Source organism: Bos mutus, chromosome 11, assembly GCF_027580195.1.
Source record: "Bos mutus isolate GX-2022 chromosome 11, NWIPB_WYAK_1.1, whole genome shotgun sequence".
NCBI lineage: Eukaryota > Metazoa > Chordata > Mammalia > Artiodactyla > Bovidae > Bos > Bos mutus.
The window spans coordinates 32,569,288-32,586,558 of record NC_091627.1 but is presented as its reverse complement, the minus strand read 5'-3'; the positions used below and the strand labels follow the sequence as shown (position 1 = coordinate 32,586,558).

Genomic DNA, 17,271 nt, shown 5'->3' with positions numbered 1-17,271 from the left:
TCATGAAGCAGGCTGACTCTTGCAGGGTTGAGGCAGCAGCCTGGGGTGGGGCCCTTCCAAAGAGCTGGCAGGGAAACATGGACACATTCTGGCAGTGAAACACGGCAGCTGGGAAATGGGAGCAGGCAGCAGCATGGAATTCTCTTCTTCTATGAATCATCCCAGAACATGCCAGGTGACACAGTGGTAAAGAATCCGCCTGCCAATGCAGGAGATGCAAGAGGTGCAGGTTCAATTCCTGGGTTGGGCGGATTCCCTGGAGTAGGAAATGGCAACCCACTCCAGTATTCTTGCTTAAAAAATTCCATGGATAGAAGAGCCTGGCGGGCTATGGTCCATGGGAGTCACAAAGAGTCAGACATAACATGAATCATCCCAGCGTCCTTCAATATGAAGGGTTTCACCATTATTTTACAGAGTTTAAATGAGGGAAAGGAAGGGATGGGGTGGGGTTTGGCAAGAGAAGAAACTAGAAGGCCTCCCAAACCCCAAAGCTTAGATTGCTGCTTTTCCTTTTCCTGTAAAAAATTCCCAGAAAATCCTGATAAGGAAGACGGTCCTTTGCTAGCCAGGAAAAAGAAAAAAAAAAATTATCTAATTACCAGGAGTGGAAATTTTGATGGAAAGTGAAAATTATGGTAGAAGTGAAACTGAAAAGTAAATGAAGTTTAAGGCCCCTTCTTTTTCTTGAAGATTTTTGTTTTCTTTTGACGTGGATCATTTTTGAAGTCTTCATTGAATTTGTTACAATATTGCTTCTGTTTCATGTTTTGGCTTTTTGGCCAAGAGGTATGTGGGATCTTAGCTCCCCGACCAGGGGTTAAACTTGAACTCTTGGCTTTGGAAGACAGAGCCTTAATCACTGGACCACTGGGGAAGTTCTAAAGCCTTGTTATTTGAATATGTACATGCTGTGTGCTAAGTCACTTCAGTTGTGTCTGACTCTGTGTGACCCCATGGATTGTAGCCCACCAGGCTCCTCTGTCCATGGAATTCTCCAGGCAAGAATATTGGAGCAGGTTGCCATTTCTTTCTCCAGGGGTCTTCCCAACCCAGGGATTGAACCAGAGAAGTTCTCTTAGGTCTCCTGCATTGGCAGGCAGGTTCTTCACCACTAGCACCACCTGGGAAGCCCAGGTGGGGGACCTCTGTTGTTCAGTTGCTCAGTCGTGTCTGACTCTCTGCGACCCCGTGGACTGCAGCACGCCAGGCTTCCCTGTCCTTCACTATCTCCTGGAGTTTGCTCAAACTCATGTCCACTGAGTCGGTGATGCCATCCAACATTCTCATCCACTGTCGTCCCCTTCTCCTCATGCTCTCAATCTTTCCCAGCATCAGGGTCTTTTCTAATGAGTCGGTTCTTTGCATCAGGTGGCCAAAGTATTGGAGCCTCAGCTTCAGCATCAGTCCTCTCAATGAATATTCAGGGTTGATTTCCTTTAGGATAGACTGGTTGGATCTCCTTACAGTCCAAGGGACTCTCAAGAGTCTTCTCCAGCAGCATCACAGTTCAAAAGCATCAATTCTTCGGTGCTCAGCTTTCTTTATGGTCCAGCTCTCACATCCGTACATGACTACTGGGAAAACTTTGACTATATGGACCTTTGTTGGCAAAGTGATGTCTCTGCTTTTTAATACACTGTCTAGGTTTGTCATAGCTTTTCTTCCAAGGAGCAAGTGTCTTTGTCTCTGAGGCCCAGAACTTCCCAGGAGGCTATAGCCTCCCAGCTCAGGCTGATTATTCCATTGCCTCAGTCTCTAAGATTCTTGCTCTGTTACAAGATCTGGGGACGAGACTGTACTTGATGCCATCCATGGGGTGTGAGCCCCATTTATTATATTTTGAGTGGCATGAGGGCTAATAAAAGCGATTTAGCATGCAGGGATGGAAGGACTGTAATTGAGAACTTAAACTTTTCAAAGTATCTTAGAAGACTAGAAGTTAGTGGGATCTTGGAACCTCCTAGTCTAATGCTCACTGCTTTGGTCCTATCTGACAATAACCTTCCTGGGTACATCCTATGCTTTAAATCCATATTCTCAAAGGGAGAGAGCACAGTCTTCTCAGGGTGATGTTCACTGAGCAGGACAGTCTTAGCAGAGATCTAATCTGAACTTGGGATCCTGAAAGGGGTCTGAGAAATGGACCTGACTGGGTTGTTGGAGCAGGGTGGGGAAGGTCGAAGGTGGTGAAGACTAATCTACAGCAGGGGCCTAGGGGCGAAGGCAAGAACAGGGCACAGACCACAGCAGCAGGGGATGACCAAGGGTCTTGGATCCACTAGTAGGGCTTCCCAGCAGAAATCAAGGAATCTGGGATGGACTGGAGTTCATGGGCAGTAACCGAGGTCAGGAGTGGTCAGTTAGTAGGTTACAACAACAGGAACTCAGGGTCATGGGCCAACCAAAGCAGAAGGTGAGTTATAACAACTGAGAAAAAGACGCAGGGGGCCTGGTGCTTGGGGAGAGGCAGGAAATTCCTTGAATTGAGTTCTAGAATAGGCAGCTGCTTCTGCTTCTCTGGTGGCTGGGATGGCAAAGAATCTGCCTGCAATGCAGGAGCCCCAGGTTCACTCCCTGGGGGAGGATCCCTGGGAGCAGAAAATGGCAACCCACTCCAGTATTCTTTCCTGGAGAATTCCATGGAAAAGGAGCCTGGTGGGCTACAGTCCATGGGGTTGAAAAGAGTCGGACACAACTGAGCTACTAACACTCTCACACTTGCTGCTTGAACACCTCTTTTCAGCAAGGAGTGGCCTTAGGACCCTCTGGGAAAGGAGGAGCCAGCACGCAAGGTCTGGGAACCAGACTTGGTTGGAAAGGAGTGCAGATCCAGGGTCAGAGATGGGGACCAGCCAGCAGAGAGAGGGGGCAACTTTAGCTGGGCCAGTCGTCAACTGAGAATCACTCAGAGGGTGGCAGCCTTGACAAAGAACCTCTCATTCTCGGCAGTCTGAATGTATGCAGTCAAGTTCTCCCTACCGAACAGAAACTTCCTGGTTTTAGGAGCCCAGAAGCAGGGGTTGACATCAGACAAGAGAGGGAAGGATGAACCTTCCTGTCTGGTAGGAATCTGCAAAATCTCTGTCTGCAGGGTCAGCTCCACTCTCTAACAGGGTTCAGAGTCCCTCTGGGGACTGTGTATCTCTTGGGAGCCCCACTAAGTCAGTACCAGGCCCAGGCTCCTGGGGAAGTAGCCCAACTCTTTTGGCATAGGGGTCTCCATCCTCCAGTCACTGGGGAACCTGATGATTCATTTTTTAAAATAATTTTTAAAAAATTGATTTATTTGGCTGCACCAGGTCTGAGTTGTAGCACACAGGATCTTGGATCCTCACTGTGACATTTGGGATTTTTTTTTAGTTATGGTGTTCAAACTCTTAGTTGCAGCATGTGGGATGTAGTTCCCTGACCAGGGATCAAACCCTGGGCCCCCTGTACTGGGAGCTTGGAGTCTTAGCCACTGGACCACCAGGGAAGTCCCAACCCGACAGATTCTAATGTGGCCTTCTACACATGGTCATTGCTCTGGGGACACTGTCAGTCAATCCCGAGTCTCACCCACAACTGCTGTTACCTCCCTTGCTCTTCAGTTTCTAGGGGTGTTCTAGCAATTGGGCTGAACTGAAAGGAGGAAAATAGGAGGAATTCTTGCTTTTAGTTGCTCTGCATCTCACTGTTAATTGTAGCCCCCACCAAGGAGAAATACCTTGAAATTCTTATCTTATTCTCTCTCCGCCCACATTGAGTTATCACCCCTGACGCTAAACACATGCCTGTAGAGGAGGGTGTTTCTACCACTCGGTCCAACACCCAAAGTTCTCATGTATATGAGAACACAAACACCTGGATGATGGTAGGGAGACAGCTCCTCACACCATCTCACCTGTCTGTAGGTGAATATTTTGCTACTCCAAAGCTGCCATCAGTGGTTAGGACAATGGTGATGAGTGTGGAGCTGGGTAAGGAAACTCGGGGAAGAGGCAGAAAGAGACCCAGAGAACAGATCTAACAGATTTCTCTTCTCCCAGTGTTTATGATTAAAGCCTCCAGTGAGGCCATCAAGGCTTTAAATACTTAGACGCTGCAATGGCTATTTTTAACAGAATGATGCCAATTTTGAGTGATAGTTCTGAGGGCAGTGGAATGCTTCTAAGTGGCTCTGCTGGCTACAGGACATTTTTTACTGAGAGAACCATCAGTGCAGAGAGGGCAGGCAAAATTAGTATTAAATGTTTAATGTCATCGCTTGCATATTAGTTTCAGGTTCAATCTAGGATAAAGATATTTTTATTGTACTTGCTTGAGCCTGCTTTATAATATGTCAAGGCGATTTATATAATCAGCATGTTCAGTATATTCATGCCCTTTTTATTGAGCATGTTAACCTAATTTTATTATATTAATAGAAAGGGATCATAGAAATGAATTGTTTTCAGTCTTGTTTTTCTATCAGGGATAGCTTGATGTAAGGGTGGCTGGTGGGTCCTGTGGAGGGTGGACCTCTATACACTGTCAGCACAGTGCAGACTTTCCCCTCTGGTTCTCACTCCACCTTCCTCATCAGGAGGAAGGGGCCTTGGAGGGTGGTGGGGGTGACAGGTGTAGCTGGGGGGCAGGACAGAGAGGGTCCAGGGAGGTGATCACTGCAAAAGCACAGAGGCCAGAGAGTGAGGTGGGGGGGTCATGAGCTAGTCCATCTGGAGTAGGTGTAGAGCAGCTATGGCAGTTGCGGTGGGTTTGGCTGGGGTTAAAGGCAGTTTGGGGCTTCCTTGGTGGCTCAGTGGTAAAAAATATCCGCCTGCAATTCAGGAAACATAGGAGATGCAGGTTCGATCCCTGGGTCAGGAAGATCCCCTGGAGGAAGGTGTGGCAATGCACTGTAGTATTCTTGCCTGGAGAATCCCATGGACAGAGGAGCCTGGTGTGCTGTCGTCCATAGGGTCGCAAACAGTCGGACATGACTGAAGTGACTGAGGACGCATGCAAAGGCAATATTGGGGCAGGTAGTGGAAGGCCTTAGAAGTCAGGCTGAGGAGCTTGGATTGGAAGCTAAAGGAGCCAGGAAAGTATAGCTTTGGGTCTGTGTTTTAAAGATCATAGCTAGCAGTATTGATCTGCAGGGCCAGAACAGGAAAGATGGGAAGCAGGGAGACTATTTCCAAGGCCACTGCAGTAACCTGGAGTCTGCACCAGGAAAAAGGTAGGAGCAGAGGAAAGTAGAGGATGGATATAAAAGGCTTTGTGGAGAATAGAACCAATGGGACACATGAACAACTGCCCTGGATCTGCTTTTCCCTCTGTCCCACCAACAGTGTCACCAGAAACATCTTAGTGTTCCCTTTACATCCACCCCACTCCAGATCGTGGCATTAGGTAACAGACATGTCTCTCCTGCAGTTGACTTTTTTCATTCAGTTCAGTTCAGTTCAGTTCAGTCACTCAGTTGTGTCCGACTCTTTGTGACCCCATGAATTGCAGCACGCCAGGCCTCCCTGTCCATCACCAACTCCCGGAGTTCACTCAAACTCATGTCCATGAGGACCCCAAGTATTGCCCTAAAAATATAATATTATATAATTTCTGAAAATCTCTCTCCCCCTCTCATACTACTTACCCATATCGATGACGACCCACGTCACGGATGAGCCTCTCGGAGAGGTAGGCGCCAATGCGATCAAGCTTTTCAGGAGCTGAGAGGGCATAGAAGGTCAGCTTCTCCATGTTGGTCTTCACCAGGCCATCCTGTAAAAGACAGGTCATCCTCACTGTAGCCATGTGATGGCTAGAAGAGTTCAAGTCCAAAGGTATGTGATCATTCAATTTAATCAATGTTTAACAGAGTGCCCATCATGTATGTGACAGGTACCGTGTGGATTTTGGGGATACAAAAATGATTAAAACATAGACCCCGCTCTCTAGGAGCTCACAACTTAGCCCAAAGTGTGCTAGCTATAAATAAAAATAGTAAGTGATAGAAATGTACATATATGTGTGCATGTGTATATGATATGGGTTTACATACTTATATGTATATGTTCATGAATGTATATATATGTATGTGAATGCATGTGTATATGAATGGATGACAAGACTTCAATGAAAGCAACCCAGAATTAAAACGTTTTGGATCTCCAAAATCAAGAAGTGAACAGAAAGAAGGCAGCTCTATAGCTTTCAGGGAATTGTCCAGAGGATGCTAGAAATGTGACCACCCCCCCAACCCCTGCCCATCAAGAAAAGGCCATCGATTTCCAGAGAGCAAGTCAAGTACATCAAACCTTGACATTTCTGAAACCACATGACCCACATTGCAGTCTGACAGTTGAGTGGCGGCTGGGGAAACCAAGAAACCAGGCATCTTGTATGCCCACCTGACACCTGACAGATACCAGAGGTAGCACACAGAAGACCATGAGCTCCAGAGCCAAAACCCAGGAAAGGAAATGCTCACACCTGATGTCAGGGAAATAGTACCCTCCAGAGAGTTAGTGGCTCCAGGAACTATCACCCAGAGAGAGACGAGTGAGCAAGATGCTCAGCAGCAGCCGGAAGCACCAAGACAAACTTCCGAGCCCTCTGCAGATCTTGCCTTCAGAGGGGTCCGAAGATCCTCAGCTTTCAGGTTTCCAACTGCCTCTGGTCACTGACAGGGCTGTGGCTGTGGTTTCAGAGTGTCTGAGTGATCTTGGGGGGCTCGCCTCTCCTTGTGGCAGCCCCTAGGGCCCTGGATCGGGTGAGACGGTGAGAGGCACACTGGTGGCAGGAGATGCGACCCACCTCGGGATCCTCAGGGAAGATGTTGTCCACCAGCCTTTTGTACCTGGGGCGCAGGGCACCGCAGCAGCCGCACACACCTGGAACAGCAACGAGAATGCCCTGTGAGCTAAGCCTCCCGGGGCCAGGCTGGGCGGCTTCTGAGAAACCAAATCCAGGCTGGAAACAGAAGGGTCCCTCCCTTAGAGCACCAGAGCCTGGGTCCTTCCTGCTGTTTCCCCACCCCGCCCCCACTCTAAGACATTGCCTTCCTTGTTAGGTGTCTTTCGCTTGGGGATCAGGCATAAGTGCCAGCAGATCAGAATTTGTTCAGGAAGCCAGGCCATTGAGCACACATGTGTGCGTGCATGTGCACATGCGTGTGCACTCACACACACACACACACACACTGTGTGCCAAGACTATATAAAACTGCCTCCTGCAGCCCAAGACTCTTCTCCAGGTCCTGGGAGATCATTCAGCTGGGAAGAGCAGTTACTCCACCTACCCTACCCTCTCGCTTTCTGTCCACTTCTTCTCCACTCTGGTCCTCAATCTCCTTTACCATCCTCTCTCCTGGGGCCATTTCTATAATAGAATGTTATGTGAAACTATGATAAATTAACATTGCCATTAATTATTAACCTTTGAAAATGCATCTTTAATACAGCGAGACCACGGTGTTTGAAAGCCGTGGTCTTTGAGAGCTGGAGGGTTTCCGGGGGCCACCTGGTCGATGGTTCCCAATACCAGCCCTCTCCCACCACAGGAGATTCTCACCAGTCTGGGGCAAAACAAAAACCTAAGATAACGTGGCCTTCCCTGGTGGCTCAGTGGTAAAGATTCCTGCTATGCAGGAGCCAAAGGAGACTCAGGTTTGATTCCTGGGTTGGGAAGATCCGCTGAAAAAGGAAATGGCAACCCACTCCAGTATTCTTGCTTAGGAAATCCCATAGACAGAGGAGACTGGTGGACTGCAGTCCACGGGGTCACAAAGAATTGGGCACGACCGAAGTGACTGAGCGAAAGAATAATGTACGTTGTCAGAAAGCTACAGACTGACGTGAGCTCCTTTGTGAGACAGTGTTAAGAAATCAGTGATAATAGAACAAACCTTGGGAAAATAAAAAGTTGATGATTCTAGAGTCCCACCATAAAAAGTTTTCAATTAGAACCACTGCTCTTTTCCTCCCTTTCATCCTCAGCAGACACCTCCCTTGGCATATCCCAACTGCACCCTCCCAGAATTGGGAAGGAAGGCAGTGACCCCTGAGGGAGTGGAGGGGACGGCAGGGAAGGGCCTTGGAAAGTCCACCCCCTTCCAAAATAATTGCCTTCTCACTCTACCAATTAACGCTTAATTTTGTTTGTACAAATGCTCTACTTGAAATGCAAAGGTGCCCTGGAAGAATCAAGCCTACGGGTCATTCAGAGAAGAATGAATTACTTTAGTGGGAATTACTTTAATCACACAGAGAGCCACAAAGAGCTTTACAGTGGAGAGAAAAGCGGTTGGGGGGCGGAGTTGGGGGACCTGGACTGGGAGGGGATGGGGGTGGGCAGCACCACCAGGAGGAGGAAGGAACGGGGCAATCTGGGCTCCCAGATTGTTAGGGGATGGGCGTGTCCCTGGGGAAACGGGGCACTCCAAAGGCAGGATATCAGATTTCTGATACCAAAGGACCACCAGGGTCCCAGTGTGTCCCCCAGTCCCTCACCCACCCCAGGCACAGGGAGGATGGTAGAACCAGTCCACAGCTGCACACTGGCCTCTGGATTCCATCTTTCTGTGCTGAACCGGCACTGGCGTCGCCTCATCTCCTCCCTGCCCACCGAGGAGAAGGTGTGAGGGCTCCAGCTGGCTGGCATCCAGGGCTATCCCTTGGGATGGGGCAGCTCCCTGGGGGGACCCTGACCCCGGGGCTCAGGATTGAAACCTGCCCTTGGGCCCTCTGCCCAGTGCGGCCATCAGTGCACTTCTTCTAGGATGCCCCGGAGCACGGGCCCTGCGTGCTAAAACAGCAACATGGATCTGTGTGCATCTTCAAGGGAGTCAGAACTAGAGACAAGGAGAAATTAGAGCCCCCAAGCCCTCCAATGTCAGTCCATTTTCAAACTTTTCTCACTGAGGACAAGCTCACGGTTGTTAGAAACCCAGACTTGTCTGAGAAACCACAAGCTTATTTTGGGTACTCAGGGTATAAACCTCCGTGCAGGGGTCCCTCTTCCAGCACAGAGGCCCCCAGAAGCCATAAGGCAGGGGAAATCCATCACATGGAGGCCCGGGCATTTCCCTCCTTGGGGGAGAGATGAGAAGACTGTAGAACAAGAGAGGCGAGCAGGTGCCTGGTCAGCAGAGCTGCTCTGCTTCTGGGTGCTTCCGGACCTACAGGCTTCCGCAGTGGCTCAGACGGTAAACAATCTGCCTGTAGTGCAGGAGACCGGAGTTCAATCCCTGGGTCAGGAAGATCTCCTAGAGAAGGAAATGACAACCCAATCCAGTATTCTTGCCTGGAGAATCCCATCGACAGAGGCTACAGTCCATGGGATTGCAGAGTCGGACACGACTGAGCAACTAACTGGACCTACGCCCTAGTGATTTCTTCTTGTACACTCTTTCATTCCAGCCTCTGACTCCTGGAGGGCAGGGGCTAGTTGAGGCCAAGTGGGCAACAGCATAAGTTTCAAATCAAATCCTGGCACTGCCACTTCCTAGATGTGATGTTGCACAAGGAGTGGCATTCTGTGGGTACGGGTGTCCTGGTTTAGCACTTGGGGCTGCTGTGAGACCGAAGCGAGTTTATGCTGCAAAGCACTCAGGGCAGATCACCACCAGCCGCCCTTCCCTCCGCGTTCCCCAGCCCTGGGCGGCAGAGCCCTTCCCAGACTGCCAGCTGGTCCATGCTGGCTGGTACATCTTAGTGCAGCTTCCCCACCATTCACTTACTCAGTAATGGTGACCAAGGCCAAGGGACAACTGGAGGCCTAAGAAGTGAGAGTCCCAGAACATTGCTTCAGAAGACCTAACCTCACTGGCCTATGGGTCTGCAGTGATAACTTGATCTGAACCTCCAGTCACTGCCGGCCAGCTTCTCAAAGTCAGCATTCCCGAATTTTCCTACCTCAGCATCAGCTCCACAAACCTCAACGCAAATATGACATATTTCCAGCGTACACAACAGACCAGAGTCAAATGCTGTTGAAAGATAAAGCAAGAGGCTCACTGGAGAGAGCCCATGGGACTGGCTGGCTGTTGGAGGGTCACGAGGAGAGCAGCTGTGGTGGGAAACTAACAAGCACTCTTCAGAAAAAGGGTCTGAGGACAAATAAATCTATGAAACCATGCACACCAAATCCCCCATTTTAGATTCACAGGCAAATAAGCTTACTAAAGCCTCTGAAAAGTCATAAGGCAAAGAAATCTATTTAAAATTTCAAATCAACATCTCCCCATTTTTCACTGTTATAAATAGCAACATGATGAATACTTTTAATATTCTTTTTTCAAGGCATATGTATTGCCTCCTATGTGGGAGGGCTTCCCAAGTGGCGCTAGTGGTAAAGAACCCGCTTGCCAATGCAGGAGATGCAAGGGACACGGGTTCGACCCCCTGCGTCAGGAAGATCCCCCAGTAGAGGGCACGGCAACCCACTCCAGTATTCTTGCCTGGGAAATCCCATGGACATAGGAGCCTGGCAGGCTACAGTCCAAGGGTTGCAAAGAGTCAGACACAAGCAACTTCACATGCATGCACTGGATGGAAACAGAAAGCTATACGCTACTGTAAACAGAGTACATTGGAAACAGTGCTTTTTTTTTTAAGGTCTTATATAGGATTTTATTTTAGAATATAAAAAATAATTAAAATAAGTGGATTAAGTTTGAAACGTAACAAAATGAAAAGAGAAACTCAGAGTTAAAATATGAGCAGATGTTAAGGAAACAGAAAACAAATAGCAAAATAATCACAAAATACGACCTCATTATTTGAAAATACTCATAGGCAAACACCAAAAGATACACATGGTCAGTTATCAAAGAAAAAGAGATACACCAAATAATAAGTTTAGGAACAAAAATGGAACATACAAGGGGAGAAAGGTGTTGAAAAAGGAACACCTTAATATCAGATGAAATGCACGCTTTTTTAAAAGTGTAAAATTAGTGAAATTGGCCCAGTAGTATACTTGAATAGACCAAGACCAGAAAAGAAATCCAAATGGTATTACTAATCTGTCTCTACAGAAGGTACCAAGGTGACTGTTGTCAACTCTTCAAAAAACAGGGGTTATTGGTGGCAGTTATGCTCCACAGAGTCACTATTAACAGAAACAGTGCTAATTTTGGAGTTTAAAAGGTTTTGAGTTCAAGTTGAGACTCAGTTTTCTCATTAATATAATAAGAGAAGATTTTCCCCTAAGGTACAATCCTATGACTGAAGTCCCAGACCATTTGCAATAGAATCTAGAAAGGGAGAAAACACCTTGAGCTCTGCTGGTTGGAGAAGGCTTCTCAGGAGAGGACAGACAAGGCGATGAGGGGCAGGAGTCACAGGGCAGTGGCTGCTTTACTTCTTATGTGTCAGTTCAGTTCAGTTCAGTTCAGTCGCTCAGTCGTGCCTGACTCTTTGTGACCCCATGGACTTCAGCATGCCAGGCTTCCCCCTCCATCACCAACTCCCAGAGCCTGCTCAAACTCATGTCCATTGACTCGGGGATGCTATCCAACCATCTCATCCTCCGTCGTCCCCTTCTCCTCCTGCCTTCAATCTTTCCCAGCATCAGGGTCTTTTCCAATGAGTCAGTTCTTTGCATCAGGTGGCCAAAATATTGGAGCTTCAGCTTCAGCATCAGTCTTTCCAATTAATATTTAGGACTGATTTCCTTCAGGATACTGGTTGGATCTCCTTGCAGTCCAAGGGACTCTCAAGAGTCTTCTCCAACACCACAGTTCAAAAGCATCAATTCTTTGGTGCTCAGCTTTCTTCACAGTCCAACTCTCACATCCATACATGATACTGGAAAAACCATAGCTTTGACTAGATGGACCTTTATTGGCACACTAGATGGACCTATGCATCAGACACAGTGCTGAAATACTTTACAAGCATCAACTCATTAAGCCTACAACCCCATGGGGTAGGTATTATTTTTATTCCCATTTTTACAGATGTGGAAGTTGAGGCACCAAAAGGTTAAGTTACCTGCCTAGAGCCTCACAGTTAATAAGTGGCAGGATTTGAAACCCCCAAATCTACCTCTAGAGACACTGATGTTCTTAGGCACTATTTCAGGGAAGGGATGCATTAGCTAGGGAGCTAGACCAGGCTTGTACAGAAAGGCAAGGACCACTAGGGCAGTGCATCTTGAAGGAAACCAGAGGATGTCATCCCAAATATGCCTCTTTGACATAAAAAACTGTCTTGAGCTGAAAGCAATTAAGTGGCAGCAAACGGCAGAAAAAGCTCCCCTCTTTTTGCCTAAAGACAGGAAATAAGTGTTTCTCTTACTTTAGCGACTAAACAACAACGACAAACTGGAGGCAGATTTTTAAGAAGTCACCAGAGAAATCTGCAAACAAACCTTGTTAAACTAACCCTATCCTCCCACTTATCTCTTCACCCTTCACTACCCACAGGTCAGTTCTTTACAAATGCATTGTTTCTTTGCCTAAAAGGTATAAAATCTCTTCACTCCGGTCACTTTTTTGGGTTTTCATTCTCTTGCGAAGGCTTCCGTGTACATGTGAAAATTCAATCACATTTGTCTGTGTCTCTCCTGTTAATCTATCTCTCTGTCAGCTTCCTTCTCAGACCCAGCCAGGGACCCTAAGAGGGTCAAAGAAAACTTTTTCCTCCTCTACAGCTGCAAACTGTAAAGAGCAGACTCATCATCTGGGGTTCTTATTAAAATGCAGATTCTGCTTCAGCAGACCAGGGCTGGGGCCTGAGGCTCTGCACTCCCACCAGGCTCCAGGTGATGCTGATGGCCCTGGTCCAGGGACCACACTTTGAGATTGCAAGGCACCAGAGCACAGTGGCTAAGAATTTGGGCTCTGGAGTCAGGCAGGCTCAGGTTGAAACCTCAGCTCTCCTAACTTCTTACTTGTTTCATCTTGAGTAAGTTACTTAACCTAAATCCAAGTTTCCTCATATGAAAAATGAAGATGATGTGGTTCCTTCTTAGAGGCAAGTGAAAGAAAGTGAAAGTGAAGTCACTCAGTCATGTCCAGCTCTTTGCGACCCCATGGACTGTAGCCTATCAGGCTCCTCCATCCATGGGATTTTCCAGGCAAGAGTACTGGAATGGGTTGCCATTTTCTTCTCCCACCTTCTTAGAGGGCTGGAGATTAAATGATAACATCTTCCTGGCTTCTCTCTTTTTCTTTTTTTCCTCTAAATTTCTAGAAGGAAAAATACAGAAGACCAGACTGGGGCCAGACTGAGCACAGCCTTGAACAACAGGATGAAGCTGTTAGATTTTGCCTAGATGAACCGTGAGCTCTGGGAACTTCGTGAATCGCCCCAGGTGAGGGGCAGATACCTGAACTGGGTGATATCAGAGGAATCAGCAAGACGTGAGGGGTTCTGCGGGAAAGAAGAAGAGGAAGGTACGAAACATGACTGCGGGCTTTCTGTTCCAGTGACTGGAGATCACAACCCCCTTAACTGAAATGGAGGAGACGGAGGTGGCTGGGACTAGGTGAGCGGCGTCAACTAGTTCGGATCATCCAGTTAGTCATGGGGAGTGCTGAGACTCATGGGAGAGACCAGACTGAAGATCTGAGGGTCCCTGGCGCTCAGTGAGCACTGGTGCATCAGACAGAACCTGATTGCTCAGGGGAGGAGGAGCAGGATGGAGGAGCAGATCCCCAAGGATGGCTGCCTTGTCCACTTCATCTGTCAGTTCCTTCCTGTTTTCCCCACCCACTACTTTCCTATAAAGCCTTTCACCTTTCTTTTGCTCATTTCTCTGCCTGTTCCCCAAGGTCCTCCAAGCTAAGGCATTTGGGGACTTCAAGCTGCTCACACTGACCCCAGATTACTCCCTTATTAGCCCCCACTCCATCAAAATCCCTGTCTGATTATCTAATTCAAGAGATGCTGGTAGCTGATCAATAGTCTTTCAGAGGGTTTATGCATTTTTCCTCATATGCATTTATAAAGGCTTGAAGCCAAGTAAAATAACGTCTAATAGTTGAACTTTGTAAAATGTAGGTAGTGGAGAGCATTTACATGAGGAAATCAGCATACAAGTGTCTGAAAACTGTTCTGCTATGTTGGGCTCTAAAGTTTGTTTTTTAACCCTTTACATACCCAGTTTTAAGAAAAGTAAGAAGCAAAGTTAATAGCATTGTTTTGGCCAGGGGTTGGGGTGGGGGGAGTATAGAAAATGTTGATCACTTTTTGTTTGTTTTTAAGTAATCACAGTAACTTTCAAAAGAGTATGGGGTAGACAACTATGAAGCCATCAGATCAGATCAGTCGCTCAGTCGTGTCCGACTCTTTGCGACCCCACGAATTGCAGCACGCCAGGCCTCCCTGTCCATCACCAACTCCCGGAGTTCACTCAAACTCACGTCCATCGAGTCGGTGATGCCATCCAGCCATCTCATCCTCTTTCGTCCCCTTCTCCTCTTGCCCTCAATCCCTCCCAGCATCAGAGTCTTTTCCAATGAGTCAACTCTTCGCATGAGGTGGCCAAAGTACTGGAGTTTCAGCTTTAGCATCATTCCTTCCAAAGAAATCCCAGGGCTGATCTCCTTCAGAATGGACTGGTTGGATCTCCTTGCAGTCCAAGGGACTCTCAAGAATCTTCTCCAACACCACAGTTCAAAAGCATCAATTCTTCATTGCTCAGCCTTCTGCACAGTCCAATTCTCACATCCATACATAACCATAGGAAAAACCATGGCCTTGACTAGACGAAACTTTGTTGGCAAAGTAATGTCTCTGCTTTTGAATATGCTATCTAGGTTGGTCATAACTTTCCTTGCTGACCATATCCTAATTCAAGGAAAGATACACAAGAAAGGATCATTGAGGGAAATAAACCCAAAGCTATTTACAATTTAAATCTGCTCTACTTAGAAAGTAGATGATCAGTCATATAAGAAAAGAGATTTGGAATCTCAGTCAGAAGGCAGAAAACCCTGAGTGGCACCGAAAGCTTCCTGGGTAGGTAATCAAAGCAGCAGATAGAGATCTCCTCTCTGATAAGGCAAAGAGACAGAGGGCTCGGTCAGGAACCCCTGGCCTCTGCATGCCACAGCAGCTCAGGAGGTGACCGGAACCCACAGGCACCCCTCGAAAGCTTCCCACCAGGAGAAGGTCATTTCAAAGTAGCCACAACCAGGCCAAGGGGAAAAAAGCCCAAAGAATAGAAGATATTTTAAAAGAAATTGAAAACAGTTCTTTGTTATGAGAGATTGTGATACATATTTCTTTAGTCCGGCTTCTAATGGTATTTATTCTTCATGTTCATACATAGAAGTATATGGAGTTCAACTCACAGCCAAGTGCCTATTAAAAGAATCTTTTAGGTTCTGAGCCATTTTATTTCTAAGAGAGAAGCACTCTCTACTAGGGCCTTCTCCCCTTTTCTGGGGATCAGGTCTGGCAGATTAAACCATGGAGGCCAAAGGTAAATTTAATAAGGATGCTTTTCTGTCACTAGGACTTGTCTTACCTAATATTTTTATACTTATTTTTTAAGAAAGAGAGGGAAACATGATGTGGCCAGTTCCACTAGTAAATATACAGCTGGTTGTACTGAAAAATCAAATCAGTGAGATTAACAGGGTGTCTAATGACACTCAGTGGCTTCATTTCAGTGGCTTCCTCCAACTTTGCAAACTCTAAGAATCTTTAGACCTGCCCCAGTCATCTCCCTATAGTTCATCCTGCCCCAACCTCAGGGGCCTCCTTGCACACCATCCTGCTTCAGGGCCCTTGACTTACTATTACCCACCTGGAGGGTTTCTCTGTATTTCCTCCAGGCTCCCACGCTCATTTCCCTCAAGGGTTTGCCCTAGTGTCACCTAACTAGAGAATTTCCCATTCTCCTTTAATTTTCTATCCCTATTTCCCTTCATAGCATTTTTTACCAATCAACATCCTTTGTTTGTGTCCACACTCTGTTCACCCCGCTTCGAAGGTAAGTTCCTGGAGAGCAGGAGACATGCCTATTTGACCCTGTGCATCCCAGAGTCTGAACAGGGAGTAACCTGTGGCGGGGAGGTGGTGGGGAATGGTCACATACGTCTGTTGAATGAAGAAAAGAGTGTGTGATTGGGAGAAAAGCAATCATGGATTTCAAAGTCAGTAAGGGAAAGGAATGGCAATCTACTCCAGTATTCTTGCCTGGGAAATCCAATGGAGGGGGGAGCCCGGTGGGCTATAGTCCAGGGGGTTGCAAAGTCAGACATGACTGAGCGACTAACACTTTCACTCACTTTAAGGGAACGACAGGGCATTTAGCAAAAGATCCCCGGGTGCTCACAAGACCTTGTTCTGGGAGGGCTAGGGGAATGTTTCTATTGAGACCTGTTGGCTTCAATTCCTGAATCCTGCCCAGCTTGTCTTCTGGGGTTAGCACCTGAGGCTCAGAGCCAGGCTCGCTGGGGCCAAACTCCCTCCAGGTGTGTGAGTGGGGGAAGGGGGTCTTTGGGTTCCATTACTCTGCCCCTACCTCCCGCTGGCCCTCTGCCTGCCGGCCCCCAAGCCCCCCAGCCCTGCTTGCTGGCTCCAGTCCAGCCTGCTATCAGAATCTCCTCCTGTCTCCGAGGAGGGGCCCGAGGTGATCCTCTGTGACTCTGGCGCATGGCCAGAGCAATAAGCCCTGGCCCAGCTCTCTGCCTGACAGCATGCGACGGCAGATCTCACGGTTGCTGGCAGCGTCTGTGGACTCTGACCTCTCACTGGCAGCAGCTGTGTGCTCACACCTCCCGCATGCCATTGCCCTGGCCTCCTTTGCTCTGCTTGCCTGATTCTGTTTTTTTGACTCAACTGACCCCTTGATCAGAGCTTACTCACTACCTAGGGTGATGGGAGGCATGAAACAAGCAAACGCTCTCAAAACACCAAGCACATCATGCTTCTAAACATCCAGGCCACTTTCCCTCCAATTCCCTATTTCTAACCCAGCATTGTCTGCCAGGCCCCCTGAGATATAATATTAGATTCTTTAGATTGATTCATCGCCAATCCAGCCTCTGTCATGCTGATCTTTAATACCTAAAAAATACCACGGTTTACCACCTCTGTGCAAAGCACTAGGCCAAACACTGCACAAACATTTTCGTATGTATAATACTCATAACAAAGCACTAAGGTATGTACTATTATTCTCATTTTATCAAAAAAGAAGCAGGATCAGAGAGGTCAGATGCCCTGCTCAAAGTCACACAGCATGTGCTCTTCTGCAATGTGTGTGTGTGTGCACTCATGTGTATGTGTGCACTCCATCATGCCTGACTCTTTGCAAACCCGTGGACTGTCCCATGGACCCCCACCA

At 47.6% G+C, this 17,271-nt stretch overlaps 1 protein-coding gene across 3 annotated transcripts in view; it reads right to left on the bottom strand.

Annotated features, from left to right (window-relative positions):
- Window positions 1-17,271, bottom strand: part of EFR3B (EFR3 homolog B) — a 98,040-nt gene that overhangs the window by 48,661 nt on the left and 32,108 nt on the right. For all 3 annotated transcript variants that reach the window (XM_070379219.1, XM_070379220.1, XM_070379221.1), the window contains exons 2-3: window positions 6,781-6,857; window positions 5,618-5,745 (exon numbers count right to left, since the gene is read on the bottom strand). In XM_070379219.1, coding sequence (XP_070235320.1) covers window positions 5,618-5,745; window positions 6,781-6,857 — 205 coding nt within the window. The remainder of the gene's footprint in view (window positions 1-5,617; window positions 5,746-6,780; window positions 6,858-17,271) is intronic.